We start from the raw sequence: 27,943 nt of genomic DNA, 5'->3' as shown, positions 1-27,943 counted from the left end.
AGAGATGCCATGCGGCTTTCTAGTCTGACCTACAGGAACTTCCTGACGAATAAAGCGGCAACGGCAATAACCGAGGGCTCATTGAGCGTCTCAACCAATTTATTCCCACGCTTCTAGGGGGCTCACAGAGCACGGAGGAGCGCCTGCGCGAGTTGCCGTGACGTCACACCCAGCATGGCGGTCAAGGTGACTCTGGCTACTACATTTCACTTCTTGTACATTTTTAATGCTTTTGTTATGGGTTTTACTTTCTGGTATTGTAATATGTGTCATGTTAGAATACATACGCGCATTTAGTGTCATTTTTAATTGCAAAAAGGAATCACTGTAGGCAGGGATGTGAGCATCTCAGCACCTACGTTCGGCCTCTCGTTTGGCCTTGGAATAAGCATTATGTTTATTTTTCGCAGAGTTGCCTTGGTACATCACCTAGTTAATCAGTTATATAGCGGTGTACTGTGATTTTTATAATTCCGACTGCATTGAGAATTGTGCCAAGAGCGATAAGGTGTTTCGTTGAAATGCTGTGTACTGTGGAGCCTAGGGCTTGATGCTAAAGAGTTTGTATCGCAGCTACGGTCTTGCTGTTTCAGGCTTAACGAAAACAGACTTGTTCAGTTTTTTGTTTTTTCACGTATGATCAGATATGAGCAATTTTAGTGATAATTAGCAGACTCAACAGGGCATTTTCAGCTTTAAAACGTGCGGATCTGAAACGGTTTGGGTTGAGAAAACTAGTCGCAAGCTCAAGGATTGTTTAATAAGCAATTTTATCAGCAATATCTGTTCATGTACTAGGTCATGCATCAGAAATGTAATGTAGCAGGTAGGTGTGTATCTGAAAATACCGTACCAAATGAATTCCCTTTCATAAAAAGAGATGTCAGTGCAGATGTAGTTGCGTAATGTTACTTTGAAATTGCTTGAATAGGGATATCCGCTTAGTTGCTTTAGGAAATTTCAGTCTTAACAAAGACGTTAGTTAGTTTGCAGTGCATAGCTTCTGATTTTTGTAATTTCAGTGCAAAGCCTCTTGAATCGCGAGTTTAATTTTTGCCTGAAAATCTTTTTTTTCCAGGTGCAATCCACTAAAAGGGCTGACCCTAATGAACTGAAGGGTATATTTTTAAAGGTAAGTCTGTCCATAGTCGGTGCTCTCTTGTCTTTTATATTTAGTGGAAATTGACTGACATTTCAGTGTTGTGAAACATTTTTCGTGACAGTTTTTATTTTTTCTCATGCCCTTATACTGTTTCCTTTGTCCTTGCTGTAACCTTAAAAGCAAACAGAAGTCTTTCCCCTGTGGTGGAGTGATAAACAAGGAAGTTCGATTGTTGTGAAAGGACGTTGTATAAGGAAAAGGTGAATGTGACAGACGTTCTCTTGCTAAATAAAAGTGATATCCATTTTGCATTATTTGCTAGTAGTTTTCCTTTTATTGCTCTTGGTTCAGCATTTGTCTTTGGTTGGCATCTGTGTACTGTAGCGTTTCAAAGCCCCAAATTATCTGAGGCTCTTCCTTTATACAGTCCATTTTGATTTTTGACAAAGTTGGGGCTCCCTTTTAAAAGTTAATATGTTGAAACACATTCCTTTCACAGAGGAGTGCTGTCCTCTTTTTCCCCTATCGGTCAAAAGGCCCAAAGGCTATTGTTTACTACTAGTTTGACATGCTACTCGTGCTTCCCACGAATTGAGAGACCATGTGGCCCTTCCTGCTCACTAGTCACCAAAATGATGGATGTAATGCACGGTACAAGCTAATACAGGTTGTGCAGCAGAAATGTTCCACTGTGATCCGCATAACAAGTAAGTAATATTTGTCGCCAAAACCATCTCAAAGTCAAGAGCACTATTTCTATTGGGTTAAAAGCATGCATCAGCCTGCTTCTTTTCTGTGTAATAAGGACACTACATGTCACAGAGGTTTTGTTGCCTCATTCTGAATCTTAGAACATGGTGCTGCACATACCTGGAAATTTTGTCTATGTTGTGATGTAAATCGGGGGTTTTACAAGTTACTGTGTACGTTTGACTTTTATCGTGTTTTGAAATGCACTCATCCATGCGGATTCTTTCTAACCCTAAATATGAAAAAAAGTGTTGCAGCTCCCCTTTAATTGCTCAAGGGCAGGTGTTTCATACCGCCGAGAGCTGGTGTTTTTCTTTATTTTATGGAGTCTGCGTCATCTCCTCCCACTTGAGGCCCGCTTGTCTGCTGTCATTCTTCATGGTTCGTTTTTGACTTCAGCTCTTGTGTGTTTTGTTTTGCCACTTTCTGGTGCGCCTGTGCGTTTTCCTAACCTTCAGACAGAAGGGAGCTTGGATCTCTGAATGCTTCACTGCTTTAGTATGACTCTGGGAACCACTGTGTGGTATTGCAAGCTTGAGTTCTGTCAAGGTTGACAAAGGTCACGCTTTGGCATATACAGTTCCACACTAGTGTAGAGAATTGGCACCTTACCATCTCCAGCAGTGTTATCGACTAACTAATTAAGTGCATTAAATATTACTTGATCAGTGACAGTTCTCAAGTTACTGTTTAGCTTAAGGCCTGAGGCCTTCTGCTGATGGGTCTTGTAGCCAGAAAAAAAAAATCTTAAAAGATTAAGTGGAAGCTGGGGGTGTCTTTAGATTTTTTGTGAAAGTTCTTCTTTTCTATTTTTTATTGTTTTGAATAAATGTTTAACTTATCTGACCAAAGTGCTTGTTATTGGTTTGTTGAGCTCTTATTCATAGCTTTAGGACATGCAAACCTGTTTACCTACACAGAAGTCTGGCATTGTAGAAATAAGCATTCAAAACCAGTTTTAATTTCCAGCTTCCACTTTCTGGATCAAGTTTAGCAAACATTGAAGAGTTAATCGGATAAGTATATTTTTAGAACCCGTTTTGATTACAATAAATTATTTTGTTACGTTTCCACTGCTACAAAGCAACAATTATAAGACAACGCCAGATGCTTGATATTTCGGGCCTTTGCCTTTTTTTAAATGGATTTCAGTGGGGTTTTTTTCCCTGCTTCTGTCCAAAGATGCTAGCAAAACCTGAAACGTACCAGGCTGCTATGCAACAGGATCTCTATCTGTGACGCTTAACTCTCCATCTCTCAGTTCTCTTGTTTATCAAGTTGGCCTTTTTTATTTGCCTTAGCTCACTTCTGCAATGATATTTTTGGTGACCTTTACATACACTTTCTTACTGAAGCTGTTGAATACAAGGACAAGTTGAGAAGGAGGTGAAGGAATACCTCTTATTTTAAATAGTAGGCAGCAGTGTTAGAGCACAGTTCTAATTTTGTGTTGTGTAAAACTACTTCCTAAACTGTTGACAAAATATGTTTGTCTTCAGGCATACACTTTAGAATGTGTGAGCCAATTTAAATCCAAATTCCTTAAAACAATTTACTGTTCTATAATCCTTTTGTTCATGCATTGTAGAGGGAAGGGACTAGAACAAGTTGTGGTTGAAAGAAAATGTCCCATCTGTGCGACACAGGGTAGCGACTTGCACTGCAAAGTCCAGGTAGAAGCATTTGATCATTTAAAGACCAGGACAAGAAATGGAGATGGCCGTGCATTGAAGATGGTTTAACAGTTTAACCTACACCTAGAATGCATAGTCCCCTCTAATGAGATACCGGGGAAGGCTGTTACTGTAAGTTGGTCCAAGAGTGTGTGGAGGTGACTAGATTTAGTACCGATCTACTATGTTGCTGTTGTCATGTAGAGTAAAAAAACCTTAAGTGTCACACAACGAAAGGTCACTCACATTCCTGGACTAATTTGGGATCCCCTTGATAAGAGAATTTATCCTTGCGTGACCTGTTAGAAAACTGACCTTAGTGTAGGTCCATGGCTGTTTTTGAGATCTACAGAAAGCATATTGATTGAGGTGTTAAATTGGGAGCCAGAAAGTTTAAAGTTCCATTTAGATGAAGTTTGCTCGTTGAGTGCGTGATGCAGTGGTAGTTTTTCCAGTAGCTGTCGTGTGAAAAAGGCCTGGCTCTGAATTTTTTTAGACATTTAAAATTGTAATGGGAGCACTCGGATTAAGAGAGGAGACTCTTGCAGTGAGAGGAGGTTGCTGATGGTTAAACTCTTAATTTTGATCCTCTTTTAATGATGAGCTGACCCCCTTTTTTCTCTGTCTCTGACACGCTGGAGTTTGTTACCTGGATAGAAGTTCTGTTGGCTTGACCGGGAATTAAAAATGTGATAATGACCGATTAAAATGCCATTTTCATTTTTGTCCCCGTAGGTCATGTTATTGTAGCATAAAATAAATGGTTACAGTACGTTAGAGTACCATTTAGGCCAGTTATGAAAATGACAGTGTGGTTATTTGCTTAATTTAATGATTAACCACTTGAGATATACAGCATTGGGTAAATCATGCACAGTGGCTTAGTAAAGATGTTAATAAATTGGTTGGAATTAATACCTTCACTTAAAACATTAACTCATGACCATACAAATGTAGTGTCTGAAAGCTGTGTTGGTGAAGGGTTTTCCTCCGAGTCTGGCAGTGGACCTAGTGAATGGCCTTTCTTTCCTCCCTTCTGGCTGTGCGTGCTTTCGTTTTATGTGCTGTCTCTGCTAGTAATGTGACACCTTTTCAAATGTCCTCTGATCTTTCGGGTTGCTGCATTGAGGAGTATTTTTAAATCTTATACATGCTTTCGTATCTAATAGAGCAAGAGTTATTGTAATGCAGGGGTTGGAATTGAGGGTTAAAGAAAGTCTGTTTTTGAGGTTCTCCGGCTGACAGTTTGCGGGTTGCTTTTAGAGAAATGGATTTGAGCCAGTAGAATAGATGTTGTTAGATTGGCAGTAGCAGAGGTCACATGATCCTCCTGTAAGGAGGTTATGTTTTTGAAAACCGCTTGTTTTTGTAAAATCAGGCCTGGAAAATATCAAAATATCCTGATACACACATATATATATTAAACTGTAATAAAGCAATTTGTAATGATTCCCCTCACCCCCTCCCACCTTGCAAGATGAAAAGAATAGGAAATAAATTCTATTGAAAGCATTGGATAATTACAACTTTGTGTTTTAGATTTATCTTTCATAGAAACTTCCTGAAGTACAGATGAAGTGATTGATTTCATGTGAAATGAAACATCTAAACATGTTGCGGTCCAAAAATAAAAATCAATGCTATCGACGGCGCTGCACTAGTTGAATAAAGGCATGTAAAAGCAGTCAATTTCTCTCAGAATAAGTGCCTTTAAGCTATAAGCCACTTTCCGTGCAGACAGTGATTTCAGTTTGGGCTCCCTGTGTATTGTTCAGCTGTTGAAATGAATTTGTATTTTCTGATAAACACGGGGGAGACAGTGATACAAAAGAGACTGAGGTTTGACACTGAAGTCTGAAGGCGATAATATTAAAAGATCAGTGCTATTCAGGGTTTGGTCTCTGCTTAATTACCTACCTGCTTTACACCTGACGGTGTGATTTTCCTTATTGATGAGTGTTTTAACTGTTGTGAGAGAGAAACAACAACCAAATCATTTTTTTTCCGGTGTGTGACCTGCTCTGCATTGTGTGATTTCTGTGTGCGTGTATACGCTTTCACAGTAGGCGCGTGTTTGCATATCCACAAAATGTAATTTTGTTTTCAACAGCATGCCAGTGTCGAAAAGGATGGGGAGCGTTACATGACCCCCGGTGATTTTGTGCAGAAGTACCTGGGGCTCCACACACTGCCCCATCACAACCCCAAAACTGTGCAGCTCATAGCTGGAGTGGCTGATACAACTAAAGATGGGTAAGTCTGTTTGGAATTTGTGCGATTTATCTAACTGCTACTAGGTGGAGAAGTTAATCAATGACTCCCCTGCGGATGAGTATTTTTTTTTTTCCCCAGCAGCTTGGCAAAGTGAAAAGGAGTTCTGCTGATTTCTCTTTGAAATGTCTTGTCCCGTAGGGAAGTAATTGATATGTGGCAGGGGTATTCAGTAAGATGTCTGCTTCTTTTAACCATTAAATATCCTGAAGGAAGAATATAACTGAAAGAACACTGATGCAGTCCATTCATTTTAAGAAGCATTGTAATGAGAACCAACAAGATCCTTAGATCTTTCTTTTCCACTATGGGGGGGGGGGGATGTCTGCATCAGAGAAATAGGATGTGCCCATGGGTCTCTGACCAATATAATAGTAACCATGGCCGGAATTTGACGTGTGTCTGCATGTGTTTATTAACATGGTTAACTTGAAAATTTACCTGACCTGCCAATACCGCATTTGACTTTCACATTTTGGTGTGCAGCACATTAAACTCTTGTTGTGGTGGTTTGAAGTTTACATATTCCTTCAGCGTACGATATTGTCATGGGTCACACAGAGTTTAAAATGCCTTAACTGTAGGAAGCTACAATTATTACAACATAAAAAGGGATGCCCTGTCCTATAGTACATTTATGCCACTATCATAAGAAACGGAAATTAATTTACTAGCTTTGATGCATCAGGGGTTCTCTTTAATCATCACTGAGTTCTCAATATTTTTATAGCTATAATTTCCAGTTAAACCAGTGTAATTTTACCTCTGACGTTTTGGAGTGATGTAATCGGAGTTCAGTGAGGTTCAGACCCAGATCTGCTGATTTCGGAGTCTAGTGCGTTAGCCACTAGTGTCAGAATTTCCAGTTTTTTTTTCATGATCATTAATTAATGCTCTTTTGTTGTTTCCTACATACTGTGTCATTGTTATTGTCTTTGTGTTCCTTTATGTTCAATTGTTTCTTTCAGGGATCAGAAGCAAACGCCTGTTGCATTCAGAGCTTCTGTTAAAAAAGTAATGGCTTTCCAAGCTATTTTGACGGCAGTACATTTTAATTGCTAATTCAGTTTAGAACCTGCAATTCGTAGTTTTTGGCCATAAATAACTTTGGTCGCATGATATAGAATTGTATAAATAAAAAAAATGATAATGCTGCATGATTACAGACATTTGTTTCCTAATTTGTTGCGTGTGGAAATAATTATTTCAGATGTTATGAATGTTTTTTTTTGTAATTTTTGCATTAATTATGTTAATTATAACGCCTGTTTACAAATTGGTGGAATTTTATGCTGTCACAGGTCATTGTAATGTTTTTTTTTCTTCCCCTACACAGACTCATCTCCTTCCAAGAGTTTCTGGCCTTTGAGTCTGTCCTTTGTGCCCCTGATGCCATGTATATAGTGGCCTTTCAGTTATTTGACAAGAACGGCACTGGAGATGTGTCCTTTGGTAGGTACAGTGTGCTCTAATGCTAGGCCATTGCCGCGTTAGCTTGACAGGTGCCCTCTCTCATCTGTGGTCCAGATGTTTTTTTTTCTCAGCTCTGGTATTTTTGTACTCTTGAGCATTGATTCTGTTTCGTGGAAACAGATGCAAAAATGTGAGACCAAAGCAGGGTTTGTCTCTTCTAATACTATGTTGTCATGTTTTTTTTTAATCTGTGCTTTTCGTCCCCAAAGGATCCCCAAGCTTTTCACATACAGGTAGCAGTCATCGTGCACCAATAACCAAGCTGCCCAGCATATCAGCTGGAAAAGTAAGAAATGACTTCACGCCAATAAAAAATAGGATGAAGTGTCAGGAGGCCTTATTGTGCACGCCCAGAATGGAGTTTCCTCAGGAGACTGGGGTTAACACCCTTAATCTTTCAAAAAATGTGATTTGGGATCGTTAAACATTTAATGAAGCCAGATAGGCAGGACTTGTTTTGACCACTCTGATCCACCTACATAGCAGCTGCTCTGTAGGTACAGTATTTCCTTGAGGTCTCTTATCCCAGTAATGACCAGGCCCAATCTTGCTTACCAGAAGGGTCACTTCGTTGTTGCGAGCTTTTAGTTACTATTTCAATAGTATTTTTACACTGAATACAATTTTACACTGAAATTATTTTTTCCCCCCAAGATTATCACTACCTCTTACTGCAATCAAATAGCATCAAACGGATGATAAATGGAGATTTTATGTTTGGCCCAGTGTAGGGTGGGATCTGTAGTCGCAAAGATGAATATCTGTTAATGCTAAACCTCTGGAGGACCTGCCAGCTGAAAATGATGGTGGTAATGGAGCACACCTGGTTGTTGAAATCTGCGTTCTAGCATTAAGAACATGAAAAGTGAAATCAATGAAGAATATATATTTTCATAGTTTAGGGGATCCTTATAGTATTCTTGAGAGCTGAAATCTAACCAGTAGTTTGTCTTTTAAAATCAGAATCATTTTGAGACTTCTTGAAAAAGGTAAACCAGGTTTATTTGAAACAATGTCCAAAATAGACGGACTGAGAGAGTTTCAGGATCGTAGTTTCTAAACTGTAAATGTAACACAAAGATGATTGACCCAGCTCCATCTTGGTATATCGGCACTGCTTGCAAGTTACTTTCACTGTAGTGTTTCTTTTTGACTTTGTTTTACTCCTCAAGCTCCATTTTTTCCAGAGGTTCCTTTTGTAACTGTGCCATACATAATCGTTTCATCGTGGACTGGAATGTTGTAATCTCGACATGCTTGAGAGGATTGAAATGAGAACTTTTTATCGCACTCATTCCAGCCATTGAGATGGTGGGGAAAAAATAGGCTGCAAATATATGTAGGTTAAAAGAGAAACTCATTTTCTGGTAAAATGGGTATTTCATTTTTTTAATACCTTTCTCCTTGAGTTGCATTTGAGTTCAGTTCCAAAAGCTGTTCCCTAAGTTGGATTTCATATTTTCTGGTTTTTTATTTTATACTTTGGATGGTAGTATGTGCTGGTTAGCTCACAGCCCAGTGAGTTACATGAACAGTTTGTAATATAATGTATGTCGTATATTCTACAATAAACATCTGTCTAATCGACAGACTCGGTATTAATGGTTTAAATAGTGGAAGTTACTTAAGATATTTAAGAAAGTGTTATGCAAGTAGTCCCCACTTATGTATGCGGATTACAGATTATGAAAAATTTGCGTGAATTGAGATTTTAAAAATGTGCCTTATTTGTAAAATAAATTTGCTTGGTTTGTAAACTGGTGGAAGTGTCCGTATAAAAAAGCATAGCATTTCACTTAGGCATCAATTGTTTTGAGATGAGATGTCCATTTCATTTCAGTTGCATTTTTTCCCCTCTCATTGACTGACTGGCTGTTTTTAATTGATTAAACCGCAGAAATCCCCTTGATCCTGCCCCTGTTGATGTGTTCACACTTCTGCTCATGTGGCCCACTGGAGGGTGGCCATTTGGCATTTCGCTTGGTGTTATCCAAGACCAGATGAGGGGTCAGAGTACAGAAATACCTGTTGCTGTGGGTGGGGGAGCATAGCATACCTCCTCCTAAAAAAAGTCAGGATGCAGACAATGTGCCCAGATTCTTTGAAACCAAACCGTGGAAGGGGAAGAATTTTAAAATAGTTGATTTTACTGTGCAGGTGGGCCTGGGAAAATAAATCCCTGGACTGGCGGAGTGTTTCCAAAATACGGACGTGAAAGCAAAAGAGCAGAAGAAAATCCTCTGAATTTATCGTGCATCATCAGAACTAACCCGCCTGGAGAGTTTGCAGTGCAGTTGGATGTAATATTCCTCCATGTCATATTACTTTTGTGTTTGAATTTTCCTTAGAAAATGTCAGAGATATCTTTGGACAGACCATCATTCACCACCACATCCCTTTCAACTGGGACTGCGAGTTCATTAGGCTTCATTTCGGCCATGACCGAAAGAAGCACCTCAGCTACCCGGAGTTCACTCAGTTCTTGCAGGTAGGTTTTAAATTGGTTCACAAGCTCTCCTTTGGTGTTTTTACTCTTTTATTGCTTTGTTTGTATTATAAATATACATTTACTAGGGTGCTAAGATGTTTTTTTTCATCACTGCTGAGCTGTAAACCTTCTGGAGTTTTCCTTGTCATGGATTCTTGGGTTTTATGTGCATTGTAAACGCAGCAGCAGGAGTTAATCAGTTTTGATGTGTTTCAAGAGGTGCCTTACAGGCAAAGAGGACAGGGTGGTTATTGAGGGTAGTGTGCCAGGTTTAAAATTAATCCTGAGGACCAGCTGAGGGGGTAGGTAAGGCCAGCTGTAATGTGTGGTTTCGTTTTGTGGGACCCTGGTGTAGCACACGATAAGAGCAGCAGTGTTAATCCCGAGAAATTGGAAGCTGCTGTACAATACTTGGACATGTTTCACAGAAGTTGTGCCAGAATCAAACGAGTGTAAAATGCTGGAGTGAAGTTAGCTGGGGGTGGTCGGAGGGGGGTCTTCTTGGCGCACAATGCTGATAGTATTTACCGGTTGCTGTCCAGAAGTGTCTAATATGTTGGTGTTAAAAACAAAAAGTCTTATATATAAAGTGGTTTGGATTTTGGTGCCACAGGAAAAGGTTCTTAAAACCGTCAACCTGCCTCTCCTAGAGTGCTTGTGGATTTGTAAAGTCAGGTCATGTCGGACCAAAGCTAACTGTAGCTGTGACCCCTGGCTGGAAAATGTTGTGACTGCAGGCAACTCAAGACAAATTGCTTGTAACTGCTCTGGATGCACCTGTTTCCTATCCAGCCATTTGCCTGGAGATTGGTGTCCAGTGAAGCCCACTTTTTTTTTGTCCATATCGTTTTGAAATGCTGTGTTTAACTTTGCAACGTTGTCGAACTAGCGTGTGTCTTGTTCTGTCATTTTTATGTGAAGACTTACTACTACAATCAAACCTTGGACTGCGCAGCCTTTTCTTTTTGCGAGATGTGTAACCTCGCTCTGTCGTGGCGATCTGTTTACTAGTAGCACAAGAGCGCTGTCTGTATCTGCAGGAGCTGCAGCTGGAACATGCCAGGCAGGCTTTTGCCCAGAAGGACAAGAACAAAACTGGTGCCATCACAGCCTTAGACTTTAGTGACATCATGGCTACGATCCGCTCGCACATGCTGACTCCCTTTGTGGAAGAGAATCTCGTCTCGGTAAGTGCAGCAAAAAGAGTACCTCTTAAGATGGGGCATTAGGATAATATTCATACTTCAATAATCTTCCTTCTATTTTTTAGCTGCTTTATCCAGTTCAGGGCTATGGTGGTGAGGGGGGGAGACACTCTCACCAGGGCCAGTTTTCCCAGAAGACAATTAACCTACCAGTATGCATAGGGAGAACATGCAAACTCCACACAGATAATGTTAATAATGTTTCTTTATTAGCCCTGTACAATTTCTTGCATTAGGAATTCGTCTTTTCGCATACCCAGCTTTTCTCCATGGAGACACAGACACACAGACAGGGAGAGAAGCTTGCGGTCAGAGCGCAGGGTCTGCCATTGTACGGTGCCCCTGGAGCAGTTGGGGTTAAGGGCCTTGCTCAGGGGCCCAACGGAGTAGGATTCCTCTGCCGGCCGCGGGATTTGAACCGGCAACCTTCCAGTCACAGCCACAGAGCCACCGCTCCGCCAGCACCCCAGTTCCAGATTTGAACCCAGGGTCTCCACGCTGCAAAGCAGCAATGCTATCCACTGCAACACCATACTCCCCTTTAATGATCATGATATTTAGCCTTAATGATAATATTTTAGAGCAATGCTGCCCAGCCCTGATCTTAGCGAAACACATTGTCTTGTGGTTTGTGCTTCAGCTGAGGTCTTAATCCCTGGCTAATTGATTTCATCTGGGGCGTGTCTGTAAATGTCCTTTCAGCTGTAGAAAGGCCAAATGGGATTTGTAATCAAAATCATTCCTCCACCTGTTTCTGAGTTTGAGGACTGTCCTCTTTCAGGTGTGCTGCCTGAATTGTAACCAATTGGATCTCTGGTGAAGGTGAACTTTCTTGTGGGAGTTAATCTGATAACAGCATCATTCCCACCCCTGGGAATGTTCATCAGAAATTGATGGCAAGTATGCCAAGGAGAGGCTGTGTGAATTTCTGTTCGCTGAAGTGTTAGGAACATGTGTGGATTGACTGAAGAACAAGTAGATCAATTAGCACTGGAGACGTGGAGCTCAGCTGAAATGAAGACCAGCGGCGTACCTTCAGGATCAGAGACAGATGTATTATGATGATATTTTTTTTTACGTAAACTGAAACCTTTTAAAAAGAGGATGTTTTTGAATACATTTCATGTATTTGTTAATTTTGGCATTTTAAATTCTTGCTCCTGTTAAGGGCTTACAAGTTCTTAGTATTCAATTCATGTTTTTTCATGGGATGAAAACCCTTGAGATGCGCCATCTTGTTTTCAAGGGGGTCCTGTTAGAATACATAACAGTACAAAAAATAGATAAAATACAATAACAGTATCGCAAATACAAACATTATAGCTGCCATGAGAAGTAGCCTGAAGCCTTCCATCCAACCTAATATACTCAGGGAATCTTAAAATATCTTTGCTCAGATTGTCTTAGAAAATGCCCTATATTTTTCTTTGTTCTTCCACATAGGTATTCTTATAGATATTAACCATTTGTCATTTCTGTGGTTTACAAGTAATGTGCGGTAAACATGCAAATGGTCTTTCTGCAATGAGCTTGACGGGCTGTTACCTACATTTTCCATCTGTAATACTGTACTGGCATCACGCCAGTCAGCCTTTTGGAGTGGTTTTGCTCCAGTTATCCTTCCATAAGCTGCCCTCTGTAGAAGTGCCACCTTCTGCTGTCAGTGCCCATCACAGACTTGGTGAGATACTAAAAGACAACTTGTGCTTATTACATCCTCTTCAGTCACATTGATTTTAGGATCTCTTGCCCACTCCTGAGACAAGTGCTACCTGTCCTTGGTTCTGGTTGTCTTCTGCACCTCGCACAGTTACAGTTGTTACAAGAACAAATAAAATTAAACTTAGACAAAATATGCAGTACACTTTCTAATCTTTTAATGTCTAATACACTACAATATTTTAAAGGGTATTGTTAGGGTGTTGGGGCTTTGGGTTCAGTTCTAGACCTTGGGTGTTAACTCCTAGGGGTTTCTATATTTACTCTTGTGTTTGGGTGGTTTTCCTCGCGCAGTTCGAAGACATGCTGGTAGGTTAATTGGCCTCTGGGTAAACGAGCCCTGGCGTGAGTGTGTATGTGTGCCCTGCAATGAACTGGCATCCCATCCTGGGTGTATCCTGCCTTGTTTCTGTTGGTTGCCAGAATCGGCTCCAGCTCCCCCGCCACCCTGAACTGGAAGAACTGGACAGAAAATGGGTGGATGGATTTCCTAATTCATTTTTTTCTTTTCCCTTCAACAATGATGGTGTATATAGTGGATATCCAATATCTACACACCCTTTTGTTGTTGTGAAGGCTGAAATCAAGGCAAATCATGTCAGAACTTTTTCACATTTAATAAGGTGTTGTCACCAACAATATTTAAGTGAAAAACAAATGGATCATGTTTAAGAAAAATGATTAAGAATTAAAAAAACAACTTTAAATGCCAATACCTTTTCAATAAGGTTGTGTAGACTTTTGATATCCACTGTACATGTTATTCCACAGGAATTTCTGTATATTTCTGTGGGCTTAGGTGTACAGAGTGTTAAAATAGTGCTTCATTAATGGGAAGGATAAATAGTGTTTTGCCCCTTTCTGTGTTTTTTTTTTTTTTTACTCGGTGGTATCGGACTGTTTCTCTTTTCTCATGCAGGCAGCCGGTGGGAGCATCTCTCACCAGGTCAGCTTCTCCTACTTTAATGCATTTAACTCTCTGCTCAACAACATGGAACTGATCCTCAAAATATACAGCACACTAGCAGGCTCGCGGAAGGATATCCAAGTGACTAAAGGTAAAATCGGTCAGCCCCCACTGTACTGGACTGGACTGGTAGAAAATAAAACGTAGGAAGAAAATAATTTGCTTTCGCATGTGAAGTGAGCACAGATGAGCATGTTTTACAGGAAAAACAATAGCAAGGTCTAACTTTGGCTGTAAAATCGAAGGAGATCTTTGGAGCTCAATAATCTTTCATCTTCATGGGATCAGCTGTACCATCTTATGCTTTTCTTTTCTATACACTGTCCAATTTTACATTTCAAATAGACCTCTTATTTTGTTGTTGCTGTTTTGGTGGCTTTGTGTTTTTTCCCCCCTCATGTTTGCTTGGGCTTCAGAACGCTGCTGTAGAGGACACGTGTCGAGCTGTCTGACTTCCATAAAAGGAAACAGTTGGGGGAGGCAGTGTGACTTCACGCCTTCAAAAACAACAACAACAAAACAAGATTGCTAGACAACCATTTAAAGGGGTTTAGAATGCATCAAGAACATTATGCATTTTACATTGCATTGCCAGAGTAGCAATTTTGTCCTGCACAATAGAGTGTTAGGACCACAGGGAAAATAGCAATACTTGTACATGTTGTATGTCAGGCCCACTTTAAGAAATCATAAAGAGCTTGCTTTCCTGTTCTTATTTTCAAAGAGAAATGACAAGGATGAACAGTGATTTTAAAAGATGACGTCTTGAACAGTGTGTTGTAATGGAATGCAAAAGCTAATGTCTCCCTTTTCTTTACATGTCTTCAAAATGCTAAACAGAGGAGTTTGTTCATGTTGCCAATAAATTTGGTCAAATCACACCTTTGGAGATTGACATCCTCTTTCAGCTCTCTGATCTTTACACTCACTCTGGGTAATTATTTAATTTATTGTCCTCCACATCATGAAATTTGTTGCAATAATGGTGTCGTTTTGTTCTGAAGGAACACAAACTAAAATTTTCCGCATATGCATCTCATAAAGAAAAAATGAGGGCTATTATTTTTCCTAACTCATAAATAAAAAAAAATCTTTGAAACAGTGAATACATCTTTAGATTTATGTCTCCCTTTATTGGGTAGTATTGAAAATACATTTTCAGCAACTGCTTGTGGAGTTTTACCACAAAGTCTCTTGCGGTATATTTTTGCTTTGTACCAAACTTCATCACATAATTTGTCTCAAGGCAGCAGCTACGTATTTTGGCTCATTTGGATTTGACTTGATTATTTTTGCTTGCTTGAATTAAAAGAGCCATTTGTTTTAGCTTGTTTGATCGTTGTTGGCTCTTAATAGATTGTACAAGAATTTTGTTCACATTTGTTGTCTGTTGTATATGAGTACACATATTAAAGCAGCAGTAACTTGACAAAAAATGCAATAAAAAGTGTGGAAAATCTGACTTCATTCTCTGTCAGCAATATAGAGTAATAGCTCAGGATTGAGTTTCATTCACCAGTTTCTCTAATGAGATGTTTCTCTCCTGTGGTTTTTGACTGGAGGCGGCTGACTTTGGCTGACATTGAGAGAATAGCACCATTGGAGGAGGGAGCCCTACCCTACAACCTGGCCGAGATCCAGAGACAGGTAGGAGGTGATGACCAGCGATTCAGCTGGAGACAGACGGAGATCTTTCCGGAAGAAATGCAGTGTGCTCTAGAGCGCCCCCTATCTCAGATTCTTGGTATCTGCCCTGCTTTTCTCAACAGGCAGTTGCATGTTTATTTTGTACCTTAACTCAAGGTTTAAGATAAATCTATAATTGAACAAACATAGGTTAAAACTTTGCAGAAGAGCGAAGACCATAAATTGTGTGGCATTTGGACTGTGAAAGCCTTTTTTTCTGTTCATCATGAAATTAAGGTCTGCTTGTTCATTAGCAGCCTGTACACAAAAGAACGTTATAATGGATCCAAATGAAAGAAGGCCATTTGGTAGTTAGTGGCTAATTGATCCAAAGATCTCATCATAAATGTTCTTGAAAGAAGCCAGAGTATCATTTTTATCAACATGGCTGGGTAACTTATGCAAAGGGTTATGAATATATGAATAGCAACGTGCCCCCAGTTCACAGTTTTAAATGCACTTCTGCATGGTTTCCATGTGTCCCCTTTTTTATGGTTTATTCTGAAGATGTCCACAGCGTTAACTTTTTCAAAGCGTTTGCAGATTGATTTAAATAAGGTTCCCTCCTAATCTTTTCTGTTCAGGGGTGAAAAGGGTCAGTTCCTTCAGTCAGTCTGTGAATAATATTCCTTTAAGTCTCTAGATTTGAATTCTTTACTTTTGACTATACTCCTAACATTTTGTCTGCAAGATGTAAACAATGAGAGAAAGCAATAAAAAAGCAGTTTTTTTCCCCATTTATGGCATCTTCTATCTCAGTGTTTCCCTATTTGTTTTTGTAGTTTTTTATGTCTTTATAGTTCTTTATCTGCTAGCAAGATGCTTGTCTAAACTAAGTGTCTTCTACCATGTGTTTGCTCTTCACTTTCATTTGCTTCTTCAATCATCCTATTTTGGTATTATCTGCAGACATGACTAATTTTAGATCATTGATTTAGATTAGGAAGAGCAAGGGCTCTAGTATGGATCCCTGTGGTACTCCACTAATTACATCATCCCCATTTCAGCATTTATTTGTGCTCTCTGCATTCACACTAGTGCTTTTTTCTCATTCAAACCCCCTATAATCCAAACTTGTCACAAAGGTGCCCCCATTTTCTTTTAATTAAACGCCTCTCTGCTCTTTTTTTAAGCAAAAATAAATGTATGTATGTCAGGAATAACCTGACGATCATAATCTTCCTTACTCTTTCAACCCTAATTCAAATTTATAAGGGCATTAATTATAGCAGTGTGTTGTGGAGGTTATAAAGCTTATAGTGCACATAAATTCAAATTTTCACCCCATACCCTAAAAGAGCGGGTTTCTTTAATAGGTTCAGCATCGGTGATATAACAGCCAATGATTTTTTTCAACTTTTCTTAATGTGGAAATTCTGAAACCTAAAATGGGCTTAGCCATATATAAAAGCAATATTAAGAGATGTAGCTATATTACCTTTGTGCCTCGCAGTGAAAACTTTTAAATACTAATCTGTTGGGTAAGTTGGAGAGACAATTTCATACTGTAGGTCTGTAGTCATCCTGTCAGACTGCATCCAACAACATTACCACAAAGACATTACGCATAGTACAGGGAACCAAGTGCAACAATTTTGTTTCTATCTAGGTGTGTGGATTAATTTAATAACTGGGAATCGCCAAAAGTTGTTGTTCAATAAAACTAATTTCCTCATGGATTTATTACAGTAGGAATATATTTACAGGATTTAAACTCTACTGAATAGTCAATATTATTTTGCAATAATGAAATTACACAGACCTGTTTGTGTGAAGATGAACTGTTAGCTAGCATAACTTAACTGTGAAGAGTGCTTAAGCATTTTTATTTTACATTTGTGCGCTTGGCTTGAGGCAATCATTAAAATGCAGCCATCTCTTTTAAAATAGTCTCTTAAATATGTTGATGCTGCCCCTATGTCAAAAGTATATGGATTAGAGTGCATTTTGGAAAGTGGAAATTGCATACCTGAAACCCTGTAATAGTCTGTTAGAGGGTTTTAATGTTTTTAACTCGGAATAGCTTTTAAAAAAAGAAATGTGGAGTGTGCCGCAGCTTTTGGAAAGTCTGGTTCGTTGGAGGGAATGTAGTCTTTTCGGCAGAGGTGGTTTTGGGGTGTTTCCTAATGTACCTGCCTCAAAGATAATCGGGTGTTCTGAGAGTTTAAAAACCTTTCACAGCTCTGCCGAAACCTCCCAGGACATTTTAGAAGGGATTAAGATCAACCCCAGTGACTAAAAGTAGAGTTCTGGTATTTGTCCTTTATTAGGGGTACAAAAAAAACATGGCAATTCTACGGCTTTTTAAAACTGGGGCTTCTCTTAGGAGACTGTAATTGCTCGGGGACTTTGATCCTGCCCAAACTCCCGTTACCATTTTCCCTTTAGTGAAAACAGCTGTGTGCTGAAGATGATTTCTGCCTTGTAAAATGCAGCAGACGGCCTCAGGAGGGTAGACGTTGCTCACTCACACTTGGCCAGTGTAATAATTTATGCTAATGCCAGTCTCAACATCGAAAACGCTTGTACAACAAATTTGTTTAGCAATACAATAAAGCAAAGGAAGCGTGTTTAAACAAATCAGCCTTGCTTATTCAGACCGAGTTGAAAGATTGGAAATGAAAGCTTTATCTGTCACCATAGCAATTAGCTGTATTTAGCACTTTTAAAGGATCTTGTGCCTGTAATGGAGGATATACTCTCAAGCTAGGCCGTGTCAGTAATGTGCAATACCACAATGGGTGGGTTTGTAGACTTCCACAGCTCTCTTCCACATTCCTTGGCTTTCCCTTTGTGCTGAATTGTCTTTCCATTCTGCGTTGGGTACTGTATCTGTTAACACTACGGTTTTATATTAGTTGATTCATATGTCGTATTCTGATCCCCCCCCATCCTTCTCCAGATTCATTTATGTTAAGCTTTTATTTTCCCCCCACCCCACCCCACAGCAAGCTTATGGAGAAGCCAGCAGGCCCATCTGGCTCCAGGCTGCAGAGTCTGCTTACAGGTTCTCTCTGGGCTCAATTGCTGGAGGTGAGTGACATGTCTGTGTCCTGATCTCAGACCTCAGCTTGTGTAATCCTACACTGCCAGACTGCCGCACATCAGCTTAGGTGCGGGGCATTATACTGCAGAGACCGAGCTGGAATGATCTGTGTGCTGCCTTTTATTTCCTCCTGTGATCAGAGGATCCGGCATTGTGCTGCAGTGGCTCTGTGGCTCCAGACTGTCTTCAGGGCAAAACCCTCTGTAATGACACGGATCTTCCGGAACCATGCTGTAGCTGCTGCTAATTACACTTGATGGAAACGATAGCAGAAACGGAGCCTGAATCTTCCAAGTTGAAAGTGTACAGAGTTGCCCCTGAACAGTGCGTCTGTGCGACACTTGCAAACGTGTATGCTTTGGGATTTTTTCCTAAATTCCCATAAACGGACACAAAATCCTTCTGATTCAGTAAGGCACGTTTTTTTTTTAAATGCGGTATGTTTTCGTTTAGACTGAACGAAACCTAGAGCTCAGCATATTCCAAAGTGCTGGAGTCATTACGGACTCCCTTTGATGTCAGGCAAGAAGTGACAAGTCACCCGGGATGAAATCCGTGTTTATGGCTCCTGTTTGGTGCGGCCCTGCGCAGAAGTAAAGTTTTAAAAACAAAATGCTAAGAATACCTGCCACCAAGACGAGAAAAGATTTCAGACAGATTTGAATTGGCGATTTGTTGAAAAGAATTTTAGAAAGTCGAATTTCTATTTTTTCACATTTAGACAGTGAAACTTGTGTTTTGTGTACCGTATACTTTGAAGTGCATTTCCAAAGTGCCATTCCTCTTCCCCCAACCTACCAGCTACGGGGGCCACAGCAGTGTATCCCATTGACCTGGTGAAAACACGGATGCAGAACCAGCGATCCACCGGCTCCTTCGTAGGCGAACTGATGTACAAAAACAGCTTCGACTGCGCCAAGAAGGTTCTGAGATACGAGGGCTTCTTTGGGCTGTATAGAGGTACAGCGCCGTTTTCTTGCAGGCGAACGCTCGTGTTTCTCGTTTTGGGGGGAAAAAGTGGAAGATGCTCTTCCGTGATGCGGGAGGATAAGCCCGGTTAGAAAACACTGAGCAGAACGCAAAGAATTGCTGGAAGTGTAACGTTCGACAGCACTGATTGCAGTTTCACAAATAGCGTTCCTGCGAATGCTGGCTTTCTTGCTGCGCAGATAGTGCAAAATAAATAGAAAGCAAGATGCATCTTGTTGTAATCCCTGGCTTACAATGCAGATCATTTAACGGAGGGGATAATATTCCCCTGTGTATGTGGCTTTAATCAAAGGGCTTGTTCTGAGTGTGAGGCTCCTCGTGGAGGAAGTCAAGACTGCCATCTGCTGATCCTCTTGCCTGCACACTGTCAGTAGAGGATGTTCGTAGCAATTTTCACTCACTGATAAAGAGATCTGATTGAGAGCAACAGGAATGTTTGACGGTTTCCTGGCTGCCTACCATGCAGAGTCACTCAGCAGGCCCTTCTGAAGTTTATCTGATCTGATGAAGGACACGGAAACAGTGCAGTATTTATCGCTGCTCTAATGATTTTGATATCTACTGCTTTAGGCTGCCGTGCAGTTGAAATGCAGAAATGGAAGATGGAAAGACCTGTAAAATATAAGCCCTTTAAACTGTTACAAATTCAGTGGGAAAATGGAAAAACGCAATGTATGTAGTAGTTCTTGAAAGATCTTCATGAAACACAAGCAATAGAGAACACAATCCCTTCTGATGTACCACTGTTATAGTTCCCTCTGCAAACCTGCATTTTGTTGATATCTTTGCGGTATGGACTTCTGAGTGTCCAAGATCTGAAAGAACTGCTGTTTTTATTTCCAGGCTTATCTAAATGCTGTACATATTTTCTTCAGGTCTTTTGCCGCAGCTTGTAGGTGTCGCTCCTGAAAAGGCAATAAAACTTACTGTAAGTATTTTTGTTCAGTTTTTATCAGTGTTCTCGATCCTTTTATTTGTACTGATGTGACTGACTCAATGTGTGTTTTCTAATGCAGGTTAATGACTTTGTCAGAGACAAGTTCACTAAAAAAGATGGTTCCATCCCATTGTTTGCAGAAATCATGGCTGGTGGATGTGTGAGTATTGGGCCAGGGGTTTTCCTTGCTTATTTTCTGTACAGTGAAATCCTTTAGCTTCGGCCTCTTTTCCAACCCGAACAGCACTTGGTCAGGTTTTCCTGGGGGTGAGATGGTAACAGCTGCCACAGCGTGCAGCTGGAGTGTGGCTGACCAGGAGGCCAACATGGTAAAACCGATGCTTCCCGGTTTTTTAGGAAAAAACAATAAGCCTGTGACTTGAATTTTGGGTTAATTAAGATGTCATCGGGTTGAAGACCTCGACATCTACTTTGTTTTACTCGCAGCACAATGCTTGCGGCCCACTCTCTGTATAGCGGCAGCCAGAAGTTCAAGTTTTATTCTTATGTGCAGACATACCACAAACCCATGTAGGTTTTTGTAAAAAAAACCAGGAGGTTTGACTCTGTTTGGTCTCAGAACCCGCTAATTAGGACTGATTTTAAAATAGCAATACGCCCGTGAACGGCCTATTTATAACCTTGCTAATTCGGGTTTCAGAATTTGCCCAATGTTTGGTCACAGAATTGTAGGATTAAGGAAAGCTTATGCTGTTATGCTACCTGAGAGACTTAATAGCTCCCAGTAAACTGAAACTGACAGGCAGCCCTGGAAAACTGTGTCATACACTAGAGGGAACAGGGGCCAGGGGGTTATGACCTCTCCAAAGTTTAATTGAGAGAAGAAGCCCTGGAGGGTCACCGATATGGCTGCTTCCACTTCATTGTGATTAGGTTTGACAGTGCAGTACATACCTGAGCCCTCACCTGTCAATGCACCATGTGTAGCTCCAGAGCGACATTAGAAAGGACCTGTGTTTAGTACCAAGGCAGCAATCAGCGGGGATTACACATCCAACTTTAAAGGGCAACCTTAATTATTTTTGTGCAGACATATTAAGTAACATTATGCTTTCTCTTTTCCTTTAGTTTTAAAGGAACATTTGTTTTCTGTGTTGGAAGACAATTCAATGCCACATGGAAGCCAGAAACTGGGAACAATTCGGCACGTGCTGTGTTCTCTTTTAAATACATGTGGGAATAATGCTGTCTGCTCTACTAAAAATGAGTCATTCATACAATCCCAGGGAATGACAATGGAACGGAATGATGAATCCCTTACAAGAGGATTCCCACATGTGGTTTAGAAGCTCTGGAGCAGGGGCAAAGAAATCGGATGTTTATAGAGCAAAAATGTCTGCCTTGAGTATCACCAGTGGGCTTGATGTTCCTGATTAGATTGTTGCATGATAAATCAGGGCTTAGTCATAAAGGCTGTGCCTTGAGGCTGCACTGCTGAACCTCACGGCAGACAGAGATGGTCATGATTCAGTTCAGTCACTGGAGACTGCTCTGTGGTGTGGCTCCCGATAGGAAGTCAATGGGCAAGGCCAGGGTGGGCCACTCACCCTTCTGCAGGGGGCGCCTGGGGAGGAAGGGGGGTTGCGGAGGGCCGGCAGTGGGGTCAGGGCCTGCAGCCCAGAGCATGTCACATGGTGGGAAGCAGCAGCCTTCTAACCATGAATTGTGCTGCTTCTCAAGCCGAGCCTGACCTCCACAGTCAATGCCCATTTGTTCTTTTGTTTATGAAGGCATTTCCTGATTGCATTGGACTTTTTTTTTTTCCGTAAGCGCTTATTGTAATTTTCTCAGTCGTTTCTTTTGCATAAACTAAAGAAAAGGTCTCTCTCTATATATATATAATATTTCATACTAGTAGTTTTCATACTACTATATCTAAAATAGTGGTAGAACGCAAGACCCTTTTGAAAGTTATTTCTTAACCGTTTAAAAATGTTTTAAGAGGCACTTAGCTACTGAAACATCTTAAGCTTGACAGCATGTAAAATTTAATGTTCTCTAAATCATAGTCGCTTTAAACGTTTATGCTGGCGAATCACGATTAATTAACACACGTTGCTAATTTAACGATCTGCGTCCCTCCGAGGGAATGAAGTGGAGTAGACTGCAGAACTCAAAGGCCACGTTAACACATTGCAAAGAAGTAAAAGCACAGCATTCAAGCTGGGGTCTGTCGACCTCATGGTATTAACCAGTTTAACGCTGCGAGGGAGAATGGAGGAGGAGTCTGTAATTTACAATTCACCATAAATATTTGTACTTTATGAGAGTGTCTGACATTTCCCTAAGGGTAATTCATTGGGAAAGACTGGAGATGATCAATTTTGTGCACCAAAATGTTCCACTTATGATTAGTTCCTTAACCCGTGTTTGTGCTACACGGAGTGGGATTCGAGAGAGCTGTTGTCCCCTTTCCGTTCTGGAATTTTAGCATTGTGACAGTAGCCGTGTCAGTTTTGTAATACAGTATATTTTCTTTCCCCCGTTTTTAACCCTACCCCACCACCTCATGTGAATAATCCTCCAATCCTCCCCGTCTTTCCTGTGCCTGTCCAGGCCGGAGGCTCTCAGGTGATCTTCACTAACCCCCTGGAGATCGTGAAGATCCGGCTGCAGGTGGCGGGAGAGATCACCACCGGTCCCCGCGTCAGTGCCCTCAGTGTGGTGCGGGACCTGGGCTTCTTTGGCCTGTATAAGGTAGGTTTCCTTGTTTCGCAGGCTTTGAGTTTTAAACTTCTGTGTTCTGTCACCAAATATCTATCAAACCTGGTCATAGAATCAGTAGATGATTCTATGTAGAAAGGTCTTGTGCATGTTGAATTGAAAACCTCTTTACGAGCTGGAGTTCTTTAGTGCCTCATGATATATTACTGATATTCTGCTACATACGAGACAACAGAATGTATTGAATGATGTAAGCAAAACAATATTTAGATTACATCGCTTGCTGAACATGGGCCTTTCAGGAAGACGTAAGTCTTTATAATGCAGAGATGACTGCTGGCACAGAGAAACAGTGAATTAAGAAGATTTGCACTTTGACAGCTTGCTACTGCTCCTGTCCAAGTTTTTGTGGTTTTACTACATCTTGCGTAATACTGTTCTCTTGTTCCATATTTTAATGAGTTGCAGACAAAACAGTCCTTGTTCTACAAGCATTTCCTTTCCTTGAATTGATACAATAGACAAGGGCTTAGCATTATTGTGGCCCCAGTGTATCAGAAATACCCAGCACTGTGCTGTCAGGTCCAAAAGCTGTTCTGGGTCGAGCCACAGGGAGTCTTCCTCCTGCAGGCTTACTGTCTCCTGGCATGACCGCATTTTCTTTCTGTGGTTTTTTTAAAAGGCTCTAAGGATTTTTTCCTTGTGTAGCACATGCTGAAGAGCTGTAGTATCAGATTTTAACCAAGATGCATTGCTTTTCCACAGTCGCAGCTCTTTTAGCTTGCTTAAAATGTGATTTGTGGAAAATGCAATAAACATTCGCATCCTGGAGGTTTCATATGAAAGCTAGGCAAAACTGTATGTGGTGAAACCATGTGAATGAGCAAGTCATGTACCCCACCATACACGGGGTAGGTTGAGAAAGAATCAGTGCTTCATGTATAATTCGGCCCGGTGATCCAGTTGTTTAATGACTTTTAAAATATTAAACCCCTTTAATCCTGAATTCTTCTTGTATTTCTGTATTTTGGTTGCAGTGTAGATGGTAAATTAGAAGTGGCCAGGTAAAGCTCCCACAACAGATTTTGTTATGCTTTTCCTATTAGGAAGATTTAACTAACTGGTATCATTGATCTGTATTAGTGATGTAAGTCTACAACTGCCTTGATTTAAATGGAGTTAATGTCAAAGCAAACCTTTGGGGTCATTAGGAAGAACTCAAAAGCATGATTTATTTAAATGCAAGCTTGGGAGGTTTGTTGATCACCTGGCAAAACAAGAGGTTAGAAGAAAAGGGAGGTTAGCCGAGGCCCATGTAGCTCATTTGGTTGCCTGTAGCTTATTGATCCTGAATTGATATGTTCTGTTGCATTTGTGTCACAGGGAGCAAAAGCCTGTTTTCTACGTGACATCCCGTTTTCTGCAATTTACTTCCCTGTCTACGCTCACACCAAGACCAAGTTCGCTGATGAGAGTGGCAGATTGGGTGCCTTACAGCTGCTAGCTGCTGGTGCTATTGCTGGTAATTCCTAACTCTTGCCATTCATAAACAGATCATAAAAAGTGCTACGATTTCTAATCCGGGTTGATCTTTGGAGCATTATTTTGCTGTAAGTACCTAGGGGGCAACCTTGTTGTGAGAGGAGCTATATCAAAATAAATTGAATTATTTTAATTACTAGAACTGCCAGTTCATTTTCTCTTATTCCTTCCTAATTTGGGATTGCCGGTTGTCGCCCAGTTTAAAGCTCTCTGTGCCAGCTCAAAGTGGATTTCCTTTGAACCGCTGCTGATTCCTTTGCTGTTGGACACGCCGCAAACAGCACAGCACTTCATTTGAGCGCTCAGCATCAACTGGAGTAATGATGCACTGATGAATTGCTTTCACGGGTGCCCTTCCGTCTTGTGGCTAGCTGTTGCGTGGCAACCCGAGGATATCCTGACTAATTAGAAACAACTCTCCCCTGGTGGCGCTTTGCCACTTGTGCCCTGCCACCCTAGAAATTGGTAACAGCTGTCAAATGATATAGCCCAGGCTCAAATCAGCAGCGTCTGGTGCTTCCTATTTAAGACTCGTCACAAATGTTGCTTTATGTGTGCAGATGAACTGCTGGCGGTTCAGGTCAGTCCTTGATGTGGTCAAGTCTGATCTTTGCACTGCTGTAGAATCTGAACAGAGTGGAGTTTCTCATAAACCATTGTTTGGCTTGCATGACCATCTACATGAGAAATTTTAACTGATTTTTTTTTTTTAGAACTTGAATATTAGTAAAAAAAGAGAAACCTGTGCCTGCCTATTATTTCCTAGTTGGTAATTTTTTAAAAGTTTCTTTAATTGACCAGTTTAAATTGTTGTTCAGGAACTTCTAATACAACGGTTAATGCAGTCATGATTCTCTGTTGTGTTGTTTGTACCTTTTTCTCTGCTTTTTTTTACACTACCTTAAACAGCAGCAAGTAAACATTTTAAGCTGTGCAGAAAATTTTCAGCTGGTCACTTCAAAACTGGTAATTTCAAACCAATCTGTCCCTGTACAATAGTTAAGTAGGGTGTCATTTATAAAGCGTGAAATACTGTTTCTCAGGATGTTGTTCAAATCGCATGTTTCCAGGTGTGCCAGCTGCCTCTCTGGTAACCCCTGCTGATGTCATTAAGACGAGACTTCAGGTGGCTGCCCGCGCAGGGCAGACAACCTACACCGGAGTCATTGACTGTTTCAGAAAAATCCTCCAGGAAGAAGGTTTCAGAGCTCTTTGGAAAGGAGCGGGAGGTGAGCGACGACCTAAAGATACCATGGGATGATGGAACATAAAAGTTGGGTGTCTTTCGCGCATATTGATTTGTGAGTTAGAGGACTGGGAATTCCAGCGTTGTAATTTCATTCCTGTGGTTACAGCACGCGTCTTCCGCTCATCGCCACAGTTCGGCGTTACTCTGGTGACCTATGAACTTCTGCAGAGGTGGTTCTACGTTGATTTTGGAGGAAGGTTAGTGTTCACACAAACTGTACGCCTAACCAGCGCCCGCTGTTCTTGTCCTTTATTATTTGCTCATTCGTCTTGTTTTTTTTCTTTGAATGGTCCACCAGCCGCCCTGTAGGGTCGGAGCCTACCCCAAAATCCAGGATCCAGGAGCTGCCTCCGGTGAGCCCTGACCACGTGGGAGGATACAAGCTCGCCGCCGCCACCTTTGCCGGGATCGAAAACAAGTTTGGCCTTTATCTGCCGAAATTCAAGTCTTCGGGTGTTGTGTCCATCCATCCGGCAGCATCAAAGGAATCTCAGGGGTCTTAAATGGCAGCAGTGCGGTGTAGTTGAAGATGAGGCTGGGCTTTCATACCAGTACTGTATTGAACTGATTGGGCTGCATGTTTGTTGAGCCGAGATGTCTGCTAACCTTTTCTATATATGATTTTGTTTTGTCTTCAACTGCTTCAATGAAACTTCTGTATCAAGGCCTCATTTCTATGCATTTTTAACTTTATAGTTCTTTTTAAAAAGCTGCATGGATAGAGCTTTTACGATTTGCTTTGCACAGCTTGCACATATGTAACTGTACATATTGTACATCTTTGTACAGAGACATCATGGCGTTGAATGGATCATATGAGGCATTTCTGCAATCATGAGTAGTGGCTTAAAATGATGTACAGATGTTTTGAAAGTGTTTTATTAAAAATCATGACCAGAATATTAGTAAATAATTTAAATTAATCATTTTCTTGTTTTATTGCAATAAAGTATCAATATGGTTTAATTTTTAGCGGTGTGGAAACATACAGCGTTCAGTATGGAAATGAACATTGGACACAATTGTAACAGGTCGGTGTTAGGATGGGATTGTTGTACACACATAAAAGGTTAATTCCAGATCAAATATCATGCCTTTTCCTTCCAGATCTGTGTTATGGGGTGTCTTAAAGCACTGCTGTTTTTTTTTTAAGTTCCTAGAAATGCTTTGCACGGTCTTAGAAAACAATGTAACAAATTCGACATCCGTTGGGGCAAAAGACCTTAGATCCTGCCCATCAGTTTTGCAACGAGGGAATTAAATAATGCGGAGGGAGCTTTTGAACAGTGGGAAATACAGGGTTTGGGAATCTTGCTTTTATAGCTTAATAAAACAGGCTTCTACTATTACTATGGTGTACTTAAAGGAGGTTAACAGTTTAGGTTAGTTGACAAGAGAATACTACAATTATGCTTATAATGAAGAAATTATTAAATTACTATATTTTCATAGGGACTTAGCAGCAAAGGTAGTGAACACATCAATCATGACAGCAATTATGGGCCTGGGTATAATTAAAGCTACCACCAAACAAGGAATGCTAAACATAAGTAGAGTGTGCAGCAGCAGTGTTACATAGTAAGCAACTGAACCCAAAAAGCCATGATAAGTCTAATTTCTTCTAGTCAGCACAATGGATGTTGAATTTAAGGCTTTTGGTTTTTCGAGTGGTAATGTATAGCTGCTTTTTTTCGGCAGCACTGCTGCAAAACCACTTTGAAAAAAGGTAACCTTTGTGCATTTCAATAGCCCTACTCCGACTGTGCTTGGTTAAAACTTGCACAAAATCAGTTCAGCTAGAATTATAAATAACCAGCAGAAAAATAGTAAAAGGCAGAAGTATCTAAGTATACAGGTTATCTATGTTTGATTTATTAGAAAAGATGACCGAACAGTTTGCTGTACTGTTTCAAAAAAATTGGCGTCCACACATGCCTGGATAGTTTGAAATCATGCCTAGTAACCCAGCAGTACGATCTGTGTTTCCGTTTACAAAGGCCAGCTACTGGTCCCTACTCTCTCATGGCGGTTCTCCAGTAATCAGGCTGATAAACGTGCAGCAGCTTCCTCTTCAGCGTCAGCTCTGTTGGCATTAATTTCTGCCAGAGTGCGGGCAAAACGGGTCCATTCGTCATTGCGTGGAACGGCAATTTGCTGTGG

At 40.7% G+C, this 27,943-nt stretch overlaps 2 protein-coding genes across 6 annotated transcripts in view; one reads left to right on the top strand and one right to left on the bottom strand.

The window, feature by feature from the left end:
- Positions 1-26,706, top strand: slc25a12 (solute carrier family 25 member 12). Its single transcript, XM_006636510.3, has 18 exons — positions 1-186; positions 1,079-1,132; positions 5,636-5,778; positions 7,133-7,248; positions 9,618-9,757; positions 10,798-10,944; positions 13,601-13,739; positions 14,489-14,582; positions 15,211-15,295; positions 18,283-18,367; positions 19,182-19,340; positions 20,246-20,298; positions 20,387-20,467; positions 22,885-23,025; positions 24,376-24,514; positions 25,605-25,763; positions 25,890-25,980; positions 26,082-26,706. The coding sequence occupies exons 1-18, from the start codon at positions 175-177 to the stop codon at positions 26,284-26,286; spliced, it is 2,043 nt and encodes a 680-aa protein (XP_006636573.1). The 5' UTR covers positions 1-174; the 3' UTR covers positions 26,287-26,706.
- dync1i2a (dynein, cytoplasmic 1, intermediate chain 2a) overlaps positions 26,694-27,943 on the bottom strand; it is a 32,836-nt gene continuing 31,586 nt past the window's right edge. For all 5 annotated transcript variants that reach the window (XM_006636511.3, XM_006636514.3, XM_006636515.3 and 2 more), the window contains one exon: positions 26,694-27,937. In XM_006636511.3, the coding sequence (XP_006636574.1) occupies positions 27,824-27,937 (114 nt within the window). In that variant the 3' untranslated portion in view covers positions 26,694-27,823. The remainder of the gene's footprint in view (positions 27,938-27,943) is intronic.

This window comes from Lepisosteus oculatus, chromosome 12 (genome assembly GCF_040954835.1).
Source record: "Lepisosteus oculatus isolate fLepOcu1 chromosome 12, fLepOcu1.hap2, whole genome shotgun sequence".
Classification (NCBI taxonomy): domain Eukaryota; kingdom Metazoa; phylum Chordata; class Actinopteri; order Semionotiformes; family Lepisosteidae; genus Lepisosteus; species Lepisosteus oculatus.
The sequence above is the reverse complement of the archived record's forward strand: the minus strand, read 5'-3'. Positions and strand labels throughout refer to the sequence as shown.